Source organism: Ascaphus truei, chromosome 2 (genome assembly GCF_040206685.1).
Source record: "Ascaphus truei isolate aAscTru1 chromosome 2, aAscTru1.hap1, whole genome shotgun sequence".
In the NCBI taxonomy this organism is placed as follows: Eukaryota; Metazoa; Chordata; class Amphibia; order Anura; family Ascaphidae; genus Ascaphus; species Ascaphus truei.
Window position 1 is genome coordinate 32533329 of NC_134484.1, and position 15445 is coordinate 32548773.

Genomic DNA, 15445 nt, shown 5'->3' on the forward strand with positions numbered 1-15445 from the left:
AAAATAATGCTCTCTCATTTAGGGTCACTAGATACAGCACAGTCTTTTAGCAACAGCAATAAACATTTGTTTTGTTTTGTCTTATCTGTTCGTGGTGGGAACACGGTCCCAAGTGTCCAGGCAAATCCTCTGGTACTGTGATACTTGGAGGGGCCGTCCACCCCGAACTGGATTCCGGGGAGCAGCGATACCCCCAGCCTCCAGGCTCTAAGGAGAGAGACTGAAATGCAAAACCTCTCTGCTCTAAATACCTGTGCATGTGATTAGAAGAGCAGGTGAGGGAGAACTAGAGACATTGTAATCTGTGGTTTGGATTTTCCATCCAGCTGCCTGAGTTAATGAGAAGCTGTGGAATGGATCATTTTTAACTATTCCTGCACATTCTGATCTAAAATGGGGCAGATGCCTAACATCTTTGGACTATGTCACAATATATACAGCAATATATATATAAAGACAGTGTATATATATATATATAAACACACTGTCTTTTCACTTACCAGATCGATCCCTTTCAAGATCCTCTGTATCTATCAGTCCTGGTTGTCCCACAACCTGGAAGGTTGAAATCACCTTCATTAAGTGCTGCTCTATGGGCGTGAGGTCAAGGTGAGCCGGTGGTCCCCCTCCTGTCCTCCTAGTGTGGGCCCCATGGCCAGCTAACTTACACTTGCTGTCGGCCAAGCACTTCTTCAATATGTCCATGGGATGGACAGTATGTGGACTGTGTTGCCCACGGTATTACTTCCTGTGAGGATATGTCCCCAAATCCTCTGCTTCTCAGTAGTGCTTGTGCATGAGCACATACTGTAGCACCCAGCACTGAGGAACTCCAACTCCTCCTTCGTAAACTTTAGGCTTCTCAGCCTTCCAGCTGCAGCAACATCAGCAGCAACAGTAGCAGCAGAGGTAGAAGCTTGCTCAGCTATATTAACACTTCAAGGGTCTAGCTGATGTGGCTGAGATACCTCAGTATGTAATGTGTATTTTTTTAATTTGAGCGTGCACATACCCATTAGGTTTAGGTAACGCACATGTGTAACCCAGCTATAACGCATGTGTATTAACTGGAACAGACATTACAGTTTTGCCCATGTGCAGTGTATTGGTTAATGCGTCTGCGCAATGAAAATCCTCATTAATACAGCTAACGTAACGATGCTAGTTTGCCGAATGGACGTTGTTTTTGCATACCATTAGCTTTGTGGCTACCTGTAGCCCAGATTTAATGGAGCTCTGTGGATCTACCCTTAAGTGTCTTCAGTGCCACTGCCACATGCAGGGATGTGACTATGGTGGGTGCCACACCAGAGGATTAACAACTGCTGGGCGTCTCATTCAGAAACATGGATCCCCCGCAGCTCGATCGTGGCAGACAGTGCCTCTGCGCCGCAAACGTTTGCTTCTTCGACCGCGGCACTGGACGATTGAGGTGGAGCATTAGTTTCAATGTTTTGCTTTCACTTTCAAAGATAAAAATATTGCCTTTGTTTGTATTATTAAAGGATATGCCTCATTCATTTCAGGGTAAGGTGGGTTTAAAGCATATTGAATAGGAGCCTAAGTGGGCCAAGTGCTGTGGGAAACTATGAAATGTTATAACATACTGTTGCGATTGGAAGAATGGAAGAGTAATTGACTGCTTTATACAAAAACCATGTCCACCTGTGTAATGGCATGCTCTATGATATGCATGTATAATGTACATCTGCTTTCAGACAAGAAGTGGTGCCTCAAGTAACTTGTGCGCCTCCATGCATTTTACCCCTTCTATAAAAGCCGATGCAACAATATGCAAGGAAGACTGGTTGCTAGTGGTCAGTTGTTTTAGCCTCAAGATCTTCACCATGTACAATACTGCAGTTCCAAATATATTTTTGGCCAACATGCAACTGTGCACTCCTTTCAAAAGTTCATTTAAAGACTGCAAATCGACTGTTTGGTCACTACTCATTTTTATAACTATATTATTATATATTTTATTAATATTATATAATCAGCAAACAAATTCCATACCATGTATTGTGTTTCTTCATATAGCGCCATAAATGTACATAGCGCTTCACAGTAGTAATACACGTGGTAATCATATAAATAACACATAATATAAATAACAGGTCATGGGAATAAGTGCTTCAGACATAAAAATAACATTAAGGAAGAGGAGTCCCTGCTCCGAGGAGCTCACAATCTAATTATGACCATCTATTATAACCATGAGTAGCACATAACTATGACTTGCTATGTATCGTGTCTCTATTCAAGGAGAAAGGGTTCCAGTTGGCAGTTTCACAGTGATCTACCACTGAGCAGGTGCAAAATGACAGCTATGCGGGACAAAGCAACTCAACTTAGAAACATACTGTACAGACAGCAGAATTTGATGGCCGATAAGATCTACTTAGACCACCTTGTCTGCCCATTTTCCAATCTGCTGTAAAACCTCAGGCCCTATTTGATTCTTGGTTTTATTTTGTATTTAGGCCCACAGACCAGGTTAAACCCCTATACTGAGGTGGAGAGTGAGTAACCACGCACCCGCAGTAGAGAGAGCATGCCCGGAGTGTGGATTGGGTGGCGTGGACTAGGCCAGGGGTACCAGGGTAGATAAGGTATTTGCCAAATCCAGGTGTAGAGAAGATGCCGTAGTAGGTTCCAAAGCCAAGGGTCGAGGGTTACAGAGTTCCGGGTAGTAGGGGTCCAAGTGCCGTGTTCAAGGGGTACAAGAGGTAAGCGTAGTCGAGTGGAAGCCGAGGTCGGGGAGCCAGAGAGGGTTGGTAGACGAGCCGGATCGGTAACAAAGCTGAAAGAGTGAGAGAGAGCAAGGCACAGTATCCAACGGCACTAGGCAGACGAACTATGCAGAGCGATGTTGGAGAGGAATCACAGGGGTATTAAAGTGAGGAGGACCAATGGGAGGAGGGGGCAGAGCAGAGGAAAGCACAGGAACCCTTTGTGATAGGGCAGGGGTTAATGTCCGGGTTTGTTGCAGGTGCACAGTATGAGTGCGTGAGACTGAAAGCTGAGACGGCTGGAGGGCGGAGCTACACTGCTTGTGCAGTGAATAAATGAAGTCGTGTGGCGCGCCCCCTGTAATGGAAGCAGGCGCGCGTCCGGCAGTGATGTTGGCAGCGTGTGGGAGAGCCGCGGGGGGGCGGAGGAATGGGCCGCGATGCAGAGCGGGGGCAGAGGAGACCGCAGCCAGTGGGAGAGGTAGGGAAGGGCAGCGCCGAGGGCAGCGTGTGCCCAGATTCCTGACAGGATAAATTGTGTCTATCCCATGCATGTGTGAATTCTCTTACTGGTTTAGTCCCTACCACCTTTGTTGGGAGGTTAGTCCATGAATCCACCCCTCTTTCTGTGAAGAAGTAATTCTTCCCATTTCCCTTACCCTGCCGCCCTCCTGCATCAGAGCACGACCTCTTGTTCTATCACTTCCCTTTATCTGAAATGTGCTTCACTCTAGTACTTTGTTAAAAAAAAATCTTTATGTATTTGAAAGTTTCAATCATATCAATGTCCCTTTCCTTGTAAAATTTAAAAATGGGACCAAGCAGTCGCTGAAATAATCACAACACACCATGGGGATATATAAAAGTAGAAAACATTTATTTCGATATACAACAATTCATTAATATACACCCAAGTGGTAGTGATAATATGAACATAATACAATTGAGATAAATAAAGACAGAAAATCGAGAAGAATCATTTATAGATAAAAAGTTAAGGTGTTTTTTGCCTAAAACATTGGGTCCCCTTGGCAAGGTTTCAGCAAGGTACATATATCTAGTTTTGATATATTGGGGGCAGCGTGGGTACGTGTTAGCATGGTTAGTGGAAGACCGTGCTTTAGCGTAATCTGTATAATGTCAATATTTTCTTTGGAATGTGTGGAAAGTTCTTTACATGTGAATGCTGGGGGGGCGAGGAGGGGGGAGGAGGGAGGCAAAGTGGGCAGAGAAAGGAGCTGAAAGTGGAGAACATGCTCTTAGTATTAAAAAAAAGAGTGTATATATATATATATATATATATATATATATATATTATAAACCTTTTAATACTTTTCTTTTATTTAAAAGAAAACTAAGGATCAAATAGGGCCTGAAATTTTACAATATATACAATACAATATACAATTTTACAATATATATATTTTACAAATATCTTTGACAAAGGGCCCAGTGTGTGAAACGCGTCAGAGGATCTGCCAGGACCGTTTTTTTTTATGTTTTAATCCAATAAATCTTTAATTTTGGTGTGTGTGTGTGTGTGTGTGTGTGTGTATGTGTGTATGTATATATATATATATATATATATATATATATATATATATATATATATATATATATATATATTTATATATATATTTTTTTTATTATTATTTATAATAAAATGTTTATAGTAACATTGACAATTATTGACAATTATATATATATATTTATACTGTATATATCCAATAAAGAATATCACTTGTGAGCACAGTCACATGTCTTAGACATGTCTGCAACCCTGCCTTTCACTATATATATATATATATATATATATATATATATATATATATATATATATATATATATATATATATTAAGTTATGGTGGGTGAAAGGCAGGGTTGCAGACCTGTCTAAGACATGTGACTGTGCTCACAAGTGATATTCTTTATTGGCTATATATATATTTTTATTAATAAAATGTTTATAGTACCTTTGACAATTATAATATAATTGTCAATAATTGTCAATGTTACTATAAACATTTTATTAATAAAAATAAATATATATATATATATATATATATATAGACAATTTTTTTTTTTTTATTAATAAAATGTTTTACCAGGAAGTAATATACATTGAGAATTACCTCTCGTTTTCGAGTATGTCCTGGGCACAGAGTTATGATGACAATACGTGGTTACAAATACATAGTTACATTATGCGAGCAGGGTTATACATTATATACAAGACATTGCATGCACAGTAAGAGATAATATATGTTATAGGCGTATGTAACAGTTACAGACCAGATTAAAATGTGAGACAGCTTTAGTTTTGAAAGAGCTTAGACTGGTCGCAGCTGTGAGGGTTTCTGGTAGATTGTTCCAGTTTTGGGGTGCACGGTAAGAGAAGGAGGAGCGGCCGGATACTTTGTTGAACCTTGGAATAATGAACAGTCTTTTTGAGTCAGATCTCAGATGATAAGTGCTGCATGTGGTAGGGGTGAGGAGCTTGTTCAGATAGACGGGTAGCTTGTCCAGAAAATGTTGGAAGGTATTTGTTTAGATAAGGAGATGGCAGCATTCAATGAAGAGCGAATTACATTGTAGTGTATAAAATCTGATTGGGAGTGTGATTTCCTCCACTAATATTCAGCACTTCAGCAGGAGTACTTCATGTGTTTTGTCAGTGTATCATGCTTCAGACTTAATTGTTTGGTAGCAGTGAATTGTCACAGGAGCAACCTGCTGAAGTGGAAATTCAGTTCTCCTAAATGGAGGCCTCTGAATCTAGGTCGGTGAAAGTGAAGAGAGCAGTGAGAAAGGATTGCAGATCTGAGAAGTATCAATTGTGTTTACGTTATGGAAAGTTTGTGAGGAGGTTGGTGGTGACAGTGGCAGAAGGAAGAGTGAGAGAGAAAGGAAATGGTGGTCAAAGATGGGATATGGTGTTTTGGAGATTTTGGACAGGGAGCAGTCGTGTGAGTGGCCCTCACAAATGGTAGGAGAGTTAGTCCACTGGGTGAGACACAAGGAAGAGGTTATGGAGTGTAGTTTAAGAAGTTAGAGTATTTGATAGTAATTTAAAGTCTCCAAGAATGAAAGAGAGAGTGGGAACCAAGCAGTAAAGTTATCCAAAAACTGGGAGGTATGCACAAATTATATGACAGCAACACTGAGCGAGACAGGGGAGAAGAGATGAATAGTTTAAGGGCAAGGAGATATGACTTGAAAAGTGGAATGAGGAAAGAAAAAGAGGCAAACTTGCTCACTATGTTTTTCACCAGATCTGGGGCTATGACTGAAAGAAAAAGGTCATGAACAGCGGTTAGTTTGCAGCACACAGAGCAGCCATTCCAGAGTGAGCAGGAAAAAGGGAGGAAAGGCAAGCGGGAATGTGGATAGGATTAGAGGAGTTGGCAGTGCGAGATACAGAGCAAGTTCTTTAACTGGCATGTTGGCGAGGTAGGATGAGTATATAGGTTAGCCCAGGGTTTTGGGATATTTCAAAACACAGCAGAAACAGATGAAAAGTGGGAAGAGGTAGTTGGAGAGGAGTTTCTGGGTAGGTAGGCATGGCAGGTGAAAAGAAGATACAATGCCTGGCTGCAAAAAGAGTAACTACAATGGGCAAAAGGATATGGAAATGTTAGTCATTGTTATAGAGTAGTGGAAGAAGTAAGGGATGCCGTAAAGGAACAGAAACGTAGAATGAAGAAGAGAGCTGTAATGCTGTAAATGTGAGATATTCCAGGAGTCATTATTTGTTTCAGAGTCAAATGTTTGCAAGTTCTAGAAGCAAACGGCAGCAATAAATGACTACATGTACGGTATGTAAATGACTCACAAAGCAAGATTCCTAAGTGAAACTTACTTTTACTGTTACTGTAGCAGGTCATCACAGCCCAAACTGTCCAACAAAATAATAAAGTCTTCCGTTTTAAATGCGTCTTTGTTTTTTAACCTTTATGCACCATCACTGAGATCGGTGGCCGGGTGATAACTTTATAACAGGATGAAGGAAACATTTAGAGTCTTTTTACTTGTGTGACATTTCTGTTTATGATGCTGTATTGCATACAGATAGGAAAGAATCAGTATATGTATATAAACATATGTAATATATAAAATATGATCAACCTACAGTACACATCTATAGAAAAAGTAGCTGATAATAGCTTGATAATGTTTTATCGTACTCCAATAATGTTGTCAATTTGTCAAGTTTTTTTCCTTTCGTGAGTGAAACATTAGTGAAAAACTAGCGCTCGCGTGAAAAACAATAATAATCAGTGACTACAAATTATACAACCTGTGCACATAAGTCCAAAAAAGAGTCCAATGAGCTTCCCAAAAAGTCAATCTGGTTATCTCACAACCAGTGATGGTAATGAGAATAGTTAACCTCTTGTGGCGCTATGGATAGGAGTGACTTACACCTAAACGAAGAATGTAGATTGTATCCAATATCCTGAAGATTTGCACCTCATAGAAAGGGAGACAAAATGTGGAAAACACTACAATAGTGTATTACCCCAATAACATAGCACAATATATGCTGGCAGAGCAATTTAATACTCCAAACTGGAGAAATAAATGAATAAAAGTAGTGTACACAACGTACATCACATAATGAGTGCTCCTTGCACTCCAATTAAAAGTAGCTCTGCCAAGTTGGAAAAATTAGAATCCTACTCACCAAAGGTGGCTAGGACATTCGCCTTAGTGTGGAGTATTCACTAGCTGAAGTGCACCGCTCGCAGTTAGATGTTTTATCCCTGACGAAGAGACCCGCTATTGAGAGTTTCAAAACGCGTTGATGTTGTGGCACAGCGAGGACACCGTAGCAGTAAACACTTGTGGTGACGTAAACAGAGGAGCTGATCGGAGATAATCCAGAGACATTGAGTCCGGACGGCAGAACTCATCGAGGTTACCGACGCTGGATACCTGACTGCGTCTTCAGCTAGTGAATACTCCACACTAAGGCGAATGTCCTAGCCACCTTTGGTGAGTAGGATTCTAATTTTTCCAACTTGGCGGATCTACTTTTAATCGGAGTGCAAGGAGCACTCATTTCATGTTTCTCATTATGTGATTTACGTTGCGTACACTACTTTAATTCATTTATTTCTCCAGTTTGGAGTATTACTGTAAATTGCTCTGCCAGCATATATTGTGCTATGTTATTGGGGTAATACACTATTGTAGTGTTTTCCACATTTTGTCTCCCTTTCTATGAGGTGCAAATCTTCAGGATATTGGATACTATCTACATTCTTCGTTTAGGTGTAAGCCACTTCTATCCATAGCGCCACAAGAGGTTAACTATTCTCATTTTTACCATCCAATAACCATCCAATGATGTATTATGGGTAAACATCCATGTTTTTTTTTAACACTAATGGTTGTTGTAATAATAATTTTTATTCGCTGCCTTTCAAAACTGAGGTTTTAGCAAGATCGAACCTGTTCTAATGTTAATATATACTAGGCCGCAACAGGTATCACACATTGTGAAGGTGTCATGTTTTTTTTTTAGGGAATTCTAGGTTCGGGGCTGGCTCTCAAAGTCCAAGAACAACATCGCCAAAAACATTTTGAGAAAAGAAGGAAGCCAGCAGCGGAACTTATCCAGGTTTGGTTTCCCTATCTTAAGTAATTTTTTCCTAGCGATCTACTAATGCTTATTTTATGAGTTGACATTGTTTGTATAATGATCGCAATATTAAAGGGGAAAAGAAATAAACAAACATATGTTAGGTATGTAAAATATGTAAACTTTCAATACACAATATTATACTAGCATAAAAATTATAAATCTATTTTTAACAAGAGCTTTCAAGACTATTCAGGTCATTGCTAACATGACGACAAGGCTCAAGGAAAGATTACTTACATATTAGAATTATTTTAGACCTTTTTAATTATATTATTTATTTAGATTAATTTGCTAGACTGAGATTAAAGCAGCAATCCCACCAACAGTACATTTTTGATGTACCTTAATAAACCGGGTGTCCCCCGGAGCTTATCTGTTGTGCGCCGCCATCCAGAGATCCACCATTTCAGTAGTGGTGGCGCCACTGTTCACTGCCCTGGCTGGTGTCAGGGCTTGCTCTGGCAGCCAATAGAAAATCTGTGACTTTATGGGGAGATGATGTATCGGCTCCCTGTTGGCGACCCACAGCCATGTTTGCAGTTCTGCGACCATGATAATATATGTTTTTGTCAAAATTGGCACAGCAATCTACAAATATCTTGAACTGGGGTAGTCCCCAGATTTTAGGGGACCATGGATCAACTGTGGGGGAGCGCCTGTTCAGGTAAACGTAAACAAACCCAGAACAGGTGGAACTGTGACTTTAGCATAGGAGATCAACATAGATTTCAAGCTGTTTAGAATAGAGGGGTGTCTACCCCTGATACATCCAATGGTTCATAAGTTTTATGCAATGTTGTGTACTGTATACGGTCTTTGAGCCCGGTTGTATCTGTACTCTCAAAGCTCACATGCAATATGCATTTAAAAATTTATTCAAGTAAAATGTACTTTTTTTTGTAGTTCTTAGTAAGAATACAATTGAGATGTGTCTTTCTGTTTTTTTTTTTTAACATGTTCTACTGTAAATTTCCCATTTCCCCCCCGCCCCCCAATATTTGACTCTAGTCTGCTTGGAGATTTTATGCCACAAATTTAAGCAGGGTCGATCTGATGGCAACATGGAGGTACTATGAATCGACTGTACAGTTTCCATATTTTAGGCAAGTATTTCAAAACTTTTTTTTACAATATTCTCATCCGCAGACAGTAACCGTCCCATGCACAAGTGATTTCTAACATTGGAGTCTGAGTGACAAAAATTACCAATGAAAATGGATCTCTCTTCATGCCAAAGAATCCACGAAACATGTTATCTGAAGGGAGCAGTTGCCCGGTGCTTATTGTAGTGAACTACAGCTGCAGCAAAGGCTATTGCTCCTGCTTTCATGCTGCAGTGGGATATTCTGCATTATAAATCTTAATGAAACAGTGATATTCTATGGGATAACGTGATACTGATGCAGCGGCCGTTATTCAAACACATCACGGCGCCAAAACTCACTCGACCCCCCCCCTCCCCATGACACGTACCTGCGGCGGGGTCCGGTTGCGGGTTCCTGACGGCGTCTCCCGGCCTTCTGCTGTCTTGTCGCCTTTAAAATCATGTTTTTCTCCTGCAGCACTATTCAAAATGGCCGGGTGGTGAGTGACTTTTTTGGGGGGAGAGTGGGTTTTCCTTGATATAGCGATAGATATCTATCTATCGCTATAGATAGATAGAGAGAGAGAGACATTTTTTGCCAGTAGCGAAGGTCCAAGATTTGCTATATTTCAAAAACATGGGCAAAAGTTTCACCTATCTGTATTTATATAGTAAGAAAACCCCACGGTCCCAGCTATGAATAAAATGCTGCTGAAAATATGGAAAAACTAACCCTGGTCCATTGTATAATTCCCTCCTGATCTGAAAATTGCATTGTCCATTTTAAACAATGGTTGGTGTTCTTTGTCAAAATGATATCTGCTGAAATGCCATGCACGGGTTATGGAAGATTCTGAAGAATGCTGCACTTTGCCCTATGTTGTTAGAACTGGCACTGCTGTTTTGTGACATTGCCTTACAATTCCCATTGTCTTACAGTAGTTGTGCATTTCAGAAGTGTAAGGCGTCACATTCATGCAATGGGTAGAAATACCTTCATTGCATATCGTGCTGAAACTGGTCATTACGTTTTTGGTATGAAAGTAACATTTCCCAGAAAGGTACACAGAATATGGTTTGCATATTTGGTAACATGTAAATTGTTGCTATCTTTTAGAACAAGTCACAGCTCTGATTTTCACTAAACTTAATTACCAACCTTTCAATCTGTGAACAACTCTGCTGCAAGTTTCACATGATGTATCATTATAATATACAGTACCGATGCAATCCAAGCAATATCCTACTTTTGTGGTTTTTTTTTAAATAAATCAGTTCTGCTGTAGTTTTAGTTAATACTTATTGCACTTTTTTATTATTATTCAACACTTAATGCTATTTGTAATGAGTTTTGATATACTGAGCAGCCTATGATTTGTATAGTCTGTTTTAACACACTTCCCCAGCAGTGCTAGATGTTTGTAACACTTTCCTGTTTGTGATAATTTGTTGCTAATATTCCCAGACGTTTGAGCTGCAAAATGTAACAATAGATAATGTTACCGTCATGCTATATGGATACACTGTACCTGCTGAGTTACACTAACTGAAGGATTGCTTGAAAGTGAAAGGCAGCCATTTAGTGAACCCTGGGAAGCAGGATCTTTGCTGACCGCTCACGGGAGAACTAAATGATCGGCAGGTTAAGTAATTCGTTTTCAAAAAAGGTAATATCTATATCTATATATATATATATATACATTTAGGTCTCCCGTGAGTGGTCAGCAAAGATCCTGCTTCCCAGGGTTCACTAAATGGCTGCCTTTCAGTTTCAAGCAATCCTTCAGTTAGTGTAACTCAGCAGGTACAGTGTATCCATATATCACGACGGTAACATTATCTATTGTTACATTTTGCAGCTCAAACTTCTGGGAATATTAGCAACAAATTATCACAAACAGGAAAGTGTTACAAACATCTTGCACTGCTGGGGGAGTGTGTTAAAACAGACTATACAAATCATAGGCTGCTCAGTATATCAAAACTCATTAAAAATGGCACTAAGTGTTGAATAATAATTAAAAAGTGCACTAAGTATTAACGAAAACTACAGCAGAACTGATTTATTTAAATAAAAACACAAGAGTAGGATATATACACACACACATATATATATATATATATATATATACATTTAGGTCTCCCGTGAGTGGTCAGCAAAGATCCTCCTATGTATATATATAGTTTTTAATTGCTGCTTGGATTGCCTCTAAGAATAATTTTCCTCTTATTTTGAATTCCACGATGTGCTCAATTACCTACAGGAGTTACACATATTGGAAATAAGTCGTGATTTTTCTCTTTCTTCCTACACGGTCGCAGTGCAGAGGGCATATTCAAATCATGTTTGCTAAATATGTCTTTACATGTTCCATGAAGGCCGCTTGATTTTAATGTATGTGTTTTTTTTGCTTTCTTTTGACTTTCGTATAAAGAAAAGACCAAATGGATGGAGCGACTAGGTATGTTTCTATAGTAACTACAGTACATCTCGGTGTGGTTTTGTAATTTGCTTGTCTTTTAATCCATTCAAAGCCAAATGGGAATTGCAATACATTTTTGCTCTCTAATCTACCTGGTTGGGAAGAGGTTATTTGACCCAACTTTATATTTAATCGAACTGTTTTTCTTTGAATCTATGGGTAGGATGAACAAAAACATACTAGTTCTGCAAGTTATTTCAGTGTATAGTGTATGCAAGAAGTATAACAGAATCGTAGCAGATAATAACCCCTGTTTTCAATAGCCAAGTCAATGCAAAACATGTATTATTCAGTGCATTTCAATGTCATAAACAAAAAAGCTTAACACTTGGCAATGTATTTTTTTTTTAATGTTCCATGACTACAAGCGTGAGGGCAAGTTGCATTAATGTTTATTACATTAAGACCTTTACTATTAACATTATTTACATTGTATATATCATGAAACCATTTCACAGTCATAAATGATGCAGATGTTGCGCTCTTCCAAGTGGTGCCATCTACAGTGGCCACTAGGTGTCACTATGGTTCCACTAGTCAACGGCAAAGTCTTGTATTTCACAGTATTCTTGCTGGACGTCTGGGCTGATGTACTAAAATAATTATTGATTCAGAAATATAATACATAATTACTCTTACAGTTAAATCTAAATTAGTCAATTGAACGGTACTAAACATAATGGTGGCACGTTTCAGAGGACAGGATCATTTATATTGGGTCAGGTCCCTGCTGTTTTAATTGCATTGATTATAATCGGTTTTTATTACTGAATGGAAATTGCACTAAGAATATACAGTTTGCTGATATTTATTCTAGAGTTTAAGAAAATGCACATGGAACAGTCATTCCCTTTCCTAATTAAGTCTTTTGTGGTGAGTCACCATGCCCCAGTTAATGATGGTTGATTGTAATCCCGACAACCTCTTCCCAAGCATAATACATTTCAAAGCAGTTAAACAACTTTTTTTCATTTTTTTTATTTAGAGCATCTGTTTTCCGGTATTTACAACTTCATTGATATTTTATCTTTGCAATTATTATATTGCTATTCTTGGACCAGGAATGGCTTCCTGCGCATATTTTGTTTACTGTTGACACGGTAGCCAGTTCATGTATGTTCTAATAAACCTGTTTAGATTAGTGATGTGATCCTAAAGTACAAAATATAACATTTTATAGAACATTTATGTACCAAACCAAAGAAATTTCACAAAAACACAATAGCAATAAAAAATGCATACGATTTTAATGTGGGCCTTTTTATTTTATTTTGCTGAGGTCTAAAGAATTATTTCTAATAATCCAGTTCTACTTTATACCAATATATAACCTCCAGTACAGTACTTCTTAGAAAGTCACAATTTTTTTTTGTTAATAACCACTTAATCTACTGCTGCATGGGTCAACACACATCGCTGGTATACATTGCTTCTGTGGTATACAAGTATCCAATAATCATCAGAATCTGTTTTCCATTCTTATTATAATCTCAATCAGATGTGATAGCTTTTTATGAAAATATAAGCACTGTCCTATATTGATATATTTTCCAATACCCAGTAATGGAACATTTAAAAAAAAATAGTTCTGTGTATTCTCTGCCTCCATGACCCTGATCTCTTCCAATGCGCCTTTCTTCTAGGTCAATTTCATATTTAGTGTTATTCAGTTGTAGAGTCTTTCGCTGAAAATATTTTTTTTTAACCTAAAGAAAGACGAAAGAAAGCCAAATATGTAAAGGCTACTACACACGAACTCACAAAGCTAAAATATATAAAGCATACAACACAGCCAACTTTACTTTTACAACAGACTGGATCACACAGGATATTCTGACCCATGTTTACTTTGCAGCTCCATCAGAACAAGATATATTTATATATATTTTTTTTATATAAATATATATATAAAAAAAAAAAAAAAAAATATATATATATATATATATATATATATATATATATATATATATATATATATATATAATATATATATAGAACATATTTACCAGGCCAAACTCCAGCAAAAAGAGACCACACACTGTGTAGTATAATCCAAATGTCTTGTATTAGAACAAAAAATACACCGCAGCCAACTTTATATATATATATATATAGTCAAGCAATAGGATACGACTGGATATGCTCCGACACAGCAGACAGAGGCCAGCGGATTAATTAGCCTTGAGATCGGATTTCATAAACCATGGATATAACCACAGAATTGTAGACCAGCAAATCCACAAAAGCACCAGAATACCAAGAAGTGAACTCCTTGAATACAGAAAGAAAGAGACAAGCGACAGGGTACCTTTGGTGGTCACATATAACCCACACCTAGAAGCCCTACGCAAGATCGCCAGGGAACTTCAACCCATTCTCCAGGAAGATACAAGACTGCAACAGGTCTTCCCTGAAACACCATTATTATCATACAGACAATCTCATAATCTCAAGAAAATTATGGTGAGGAGTAAAGTATTCAACAGTACAACTGAATGAGGGACAAGACCATCCCAGGACGCAAGATGCAAAACCTGTGCAATGCTCCACACAGCGGGCACAATACAATACCGCACAGCAATATGGAGTAGAAAATAAGAGGAAGGTTCACCTGTTCCTCCATCAATGTCATGTATCTCAACATGTGCATGAAATTCCCATGGGGCTGCTACTGCATAGTTGAGACGGGACAGGGGCTAAACAAGAGAATGAGTCTGCATCGCCACAGCATCACACGCGGAACAAGTGACAGTCCTGTCGGCAAACATTTCTCTGACACTTGCCATAAGATGAATGATCTGAAGGTGGCCATACTCAAAGGTAATCTTAGAACAATGAAAGAGAGATGGTTGCATGAATACAAATGTATTCAACTGTTCGGGACACTTAGCAATGGCCTAAACCGAGACCGCAGTTTCATGAGTCACTACTGACACAGGAGAACTCTCTTCCAATGAGTGCTAAAGGCCATGTCTATACATACTGTGCTATATGTATGCACAAACAGCTGTCTCTTACACATACAAATACACAATGTAATTCCATCCCTATATACCAATAGGGACCACATAGTATCCACACACACATATAGTATTGCAACACCCTCTTACATTCCTACACCTACCCACACCATTGGTATACACTCCCACTCCACACACACCTTTTGTAAAGCGCTGTATACACTGTGGGTGCTTTCTAAATTTATATTTACATACATACATACGTACACACACACACACACACACACACACACACACACACGCACACGCACACACACACACACACACACTCTTGCATCACTAACATTCATGGACCATTTAAAACCTCAAGTCATAAATCGCATACAACACAGGGGGGAGGGATAGTTTTCAGTCACAGATAACATTCAAAGATGCACGGTTTTTAAGTTAAACCTTTCTTTCTTTATCCATTGTAACACCCCTGGAAGAAGAGATCAGTGTATCTCTAAAGCTCGCACAAATAAAAGCATTTAATTAG

General features: G+C 38.7%; 1 protein-coding gene across 1 annotated transcript in view; it reads left to right on the plus strand.

Annotated features, from left to right (window-relative positions):
- Nucleotides 1-15445, plus strand: part of KCNQ3 (potassium voltage-gated channel subfamily Q member 3) — a 296751-nt gene that overhangs the window by 235973 nt on the left and 45333 nt on the right. The window contains exons 7-9 of the mRNA XM_075581947.1: nucleotides 8261-8356; nucleotides 9389-9483; nucleotides 11900-11926. Coding sequence (XP_075438062.1) covers nucleotides 8261-8356; nucleotides 9389-9483; nucleotides 11900-11926 — 218 coding nt within the window. The remainder of the gene's footprint in view (nucleotides 1-8260; nucleotides 8357-9388; nucleotides 9484-11899; nucleotides 11927-15445) is intronic.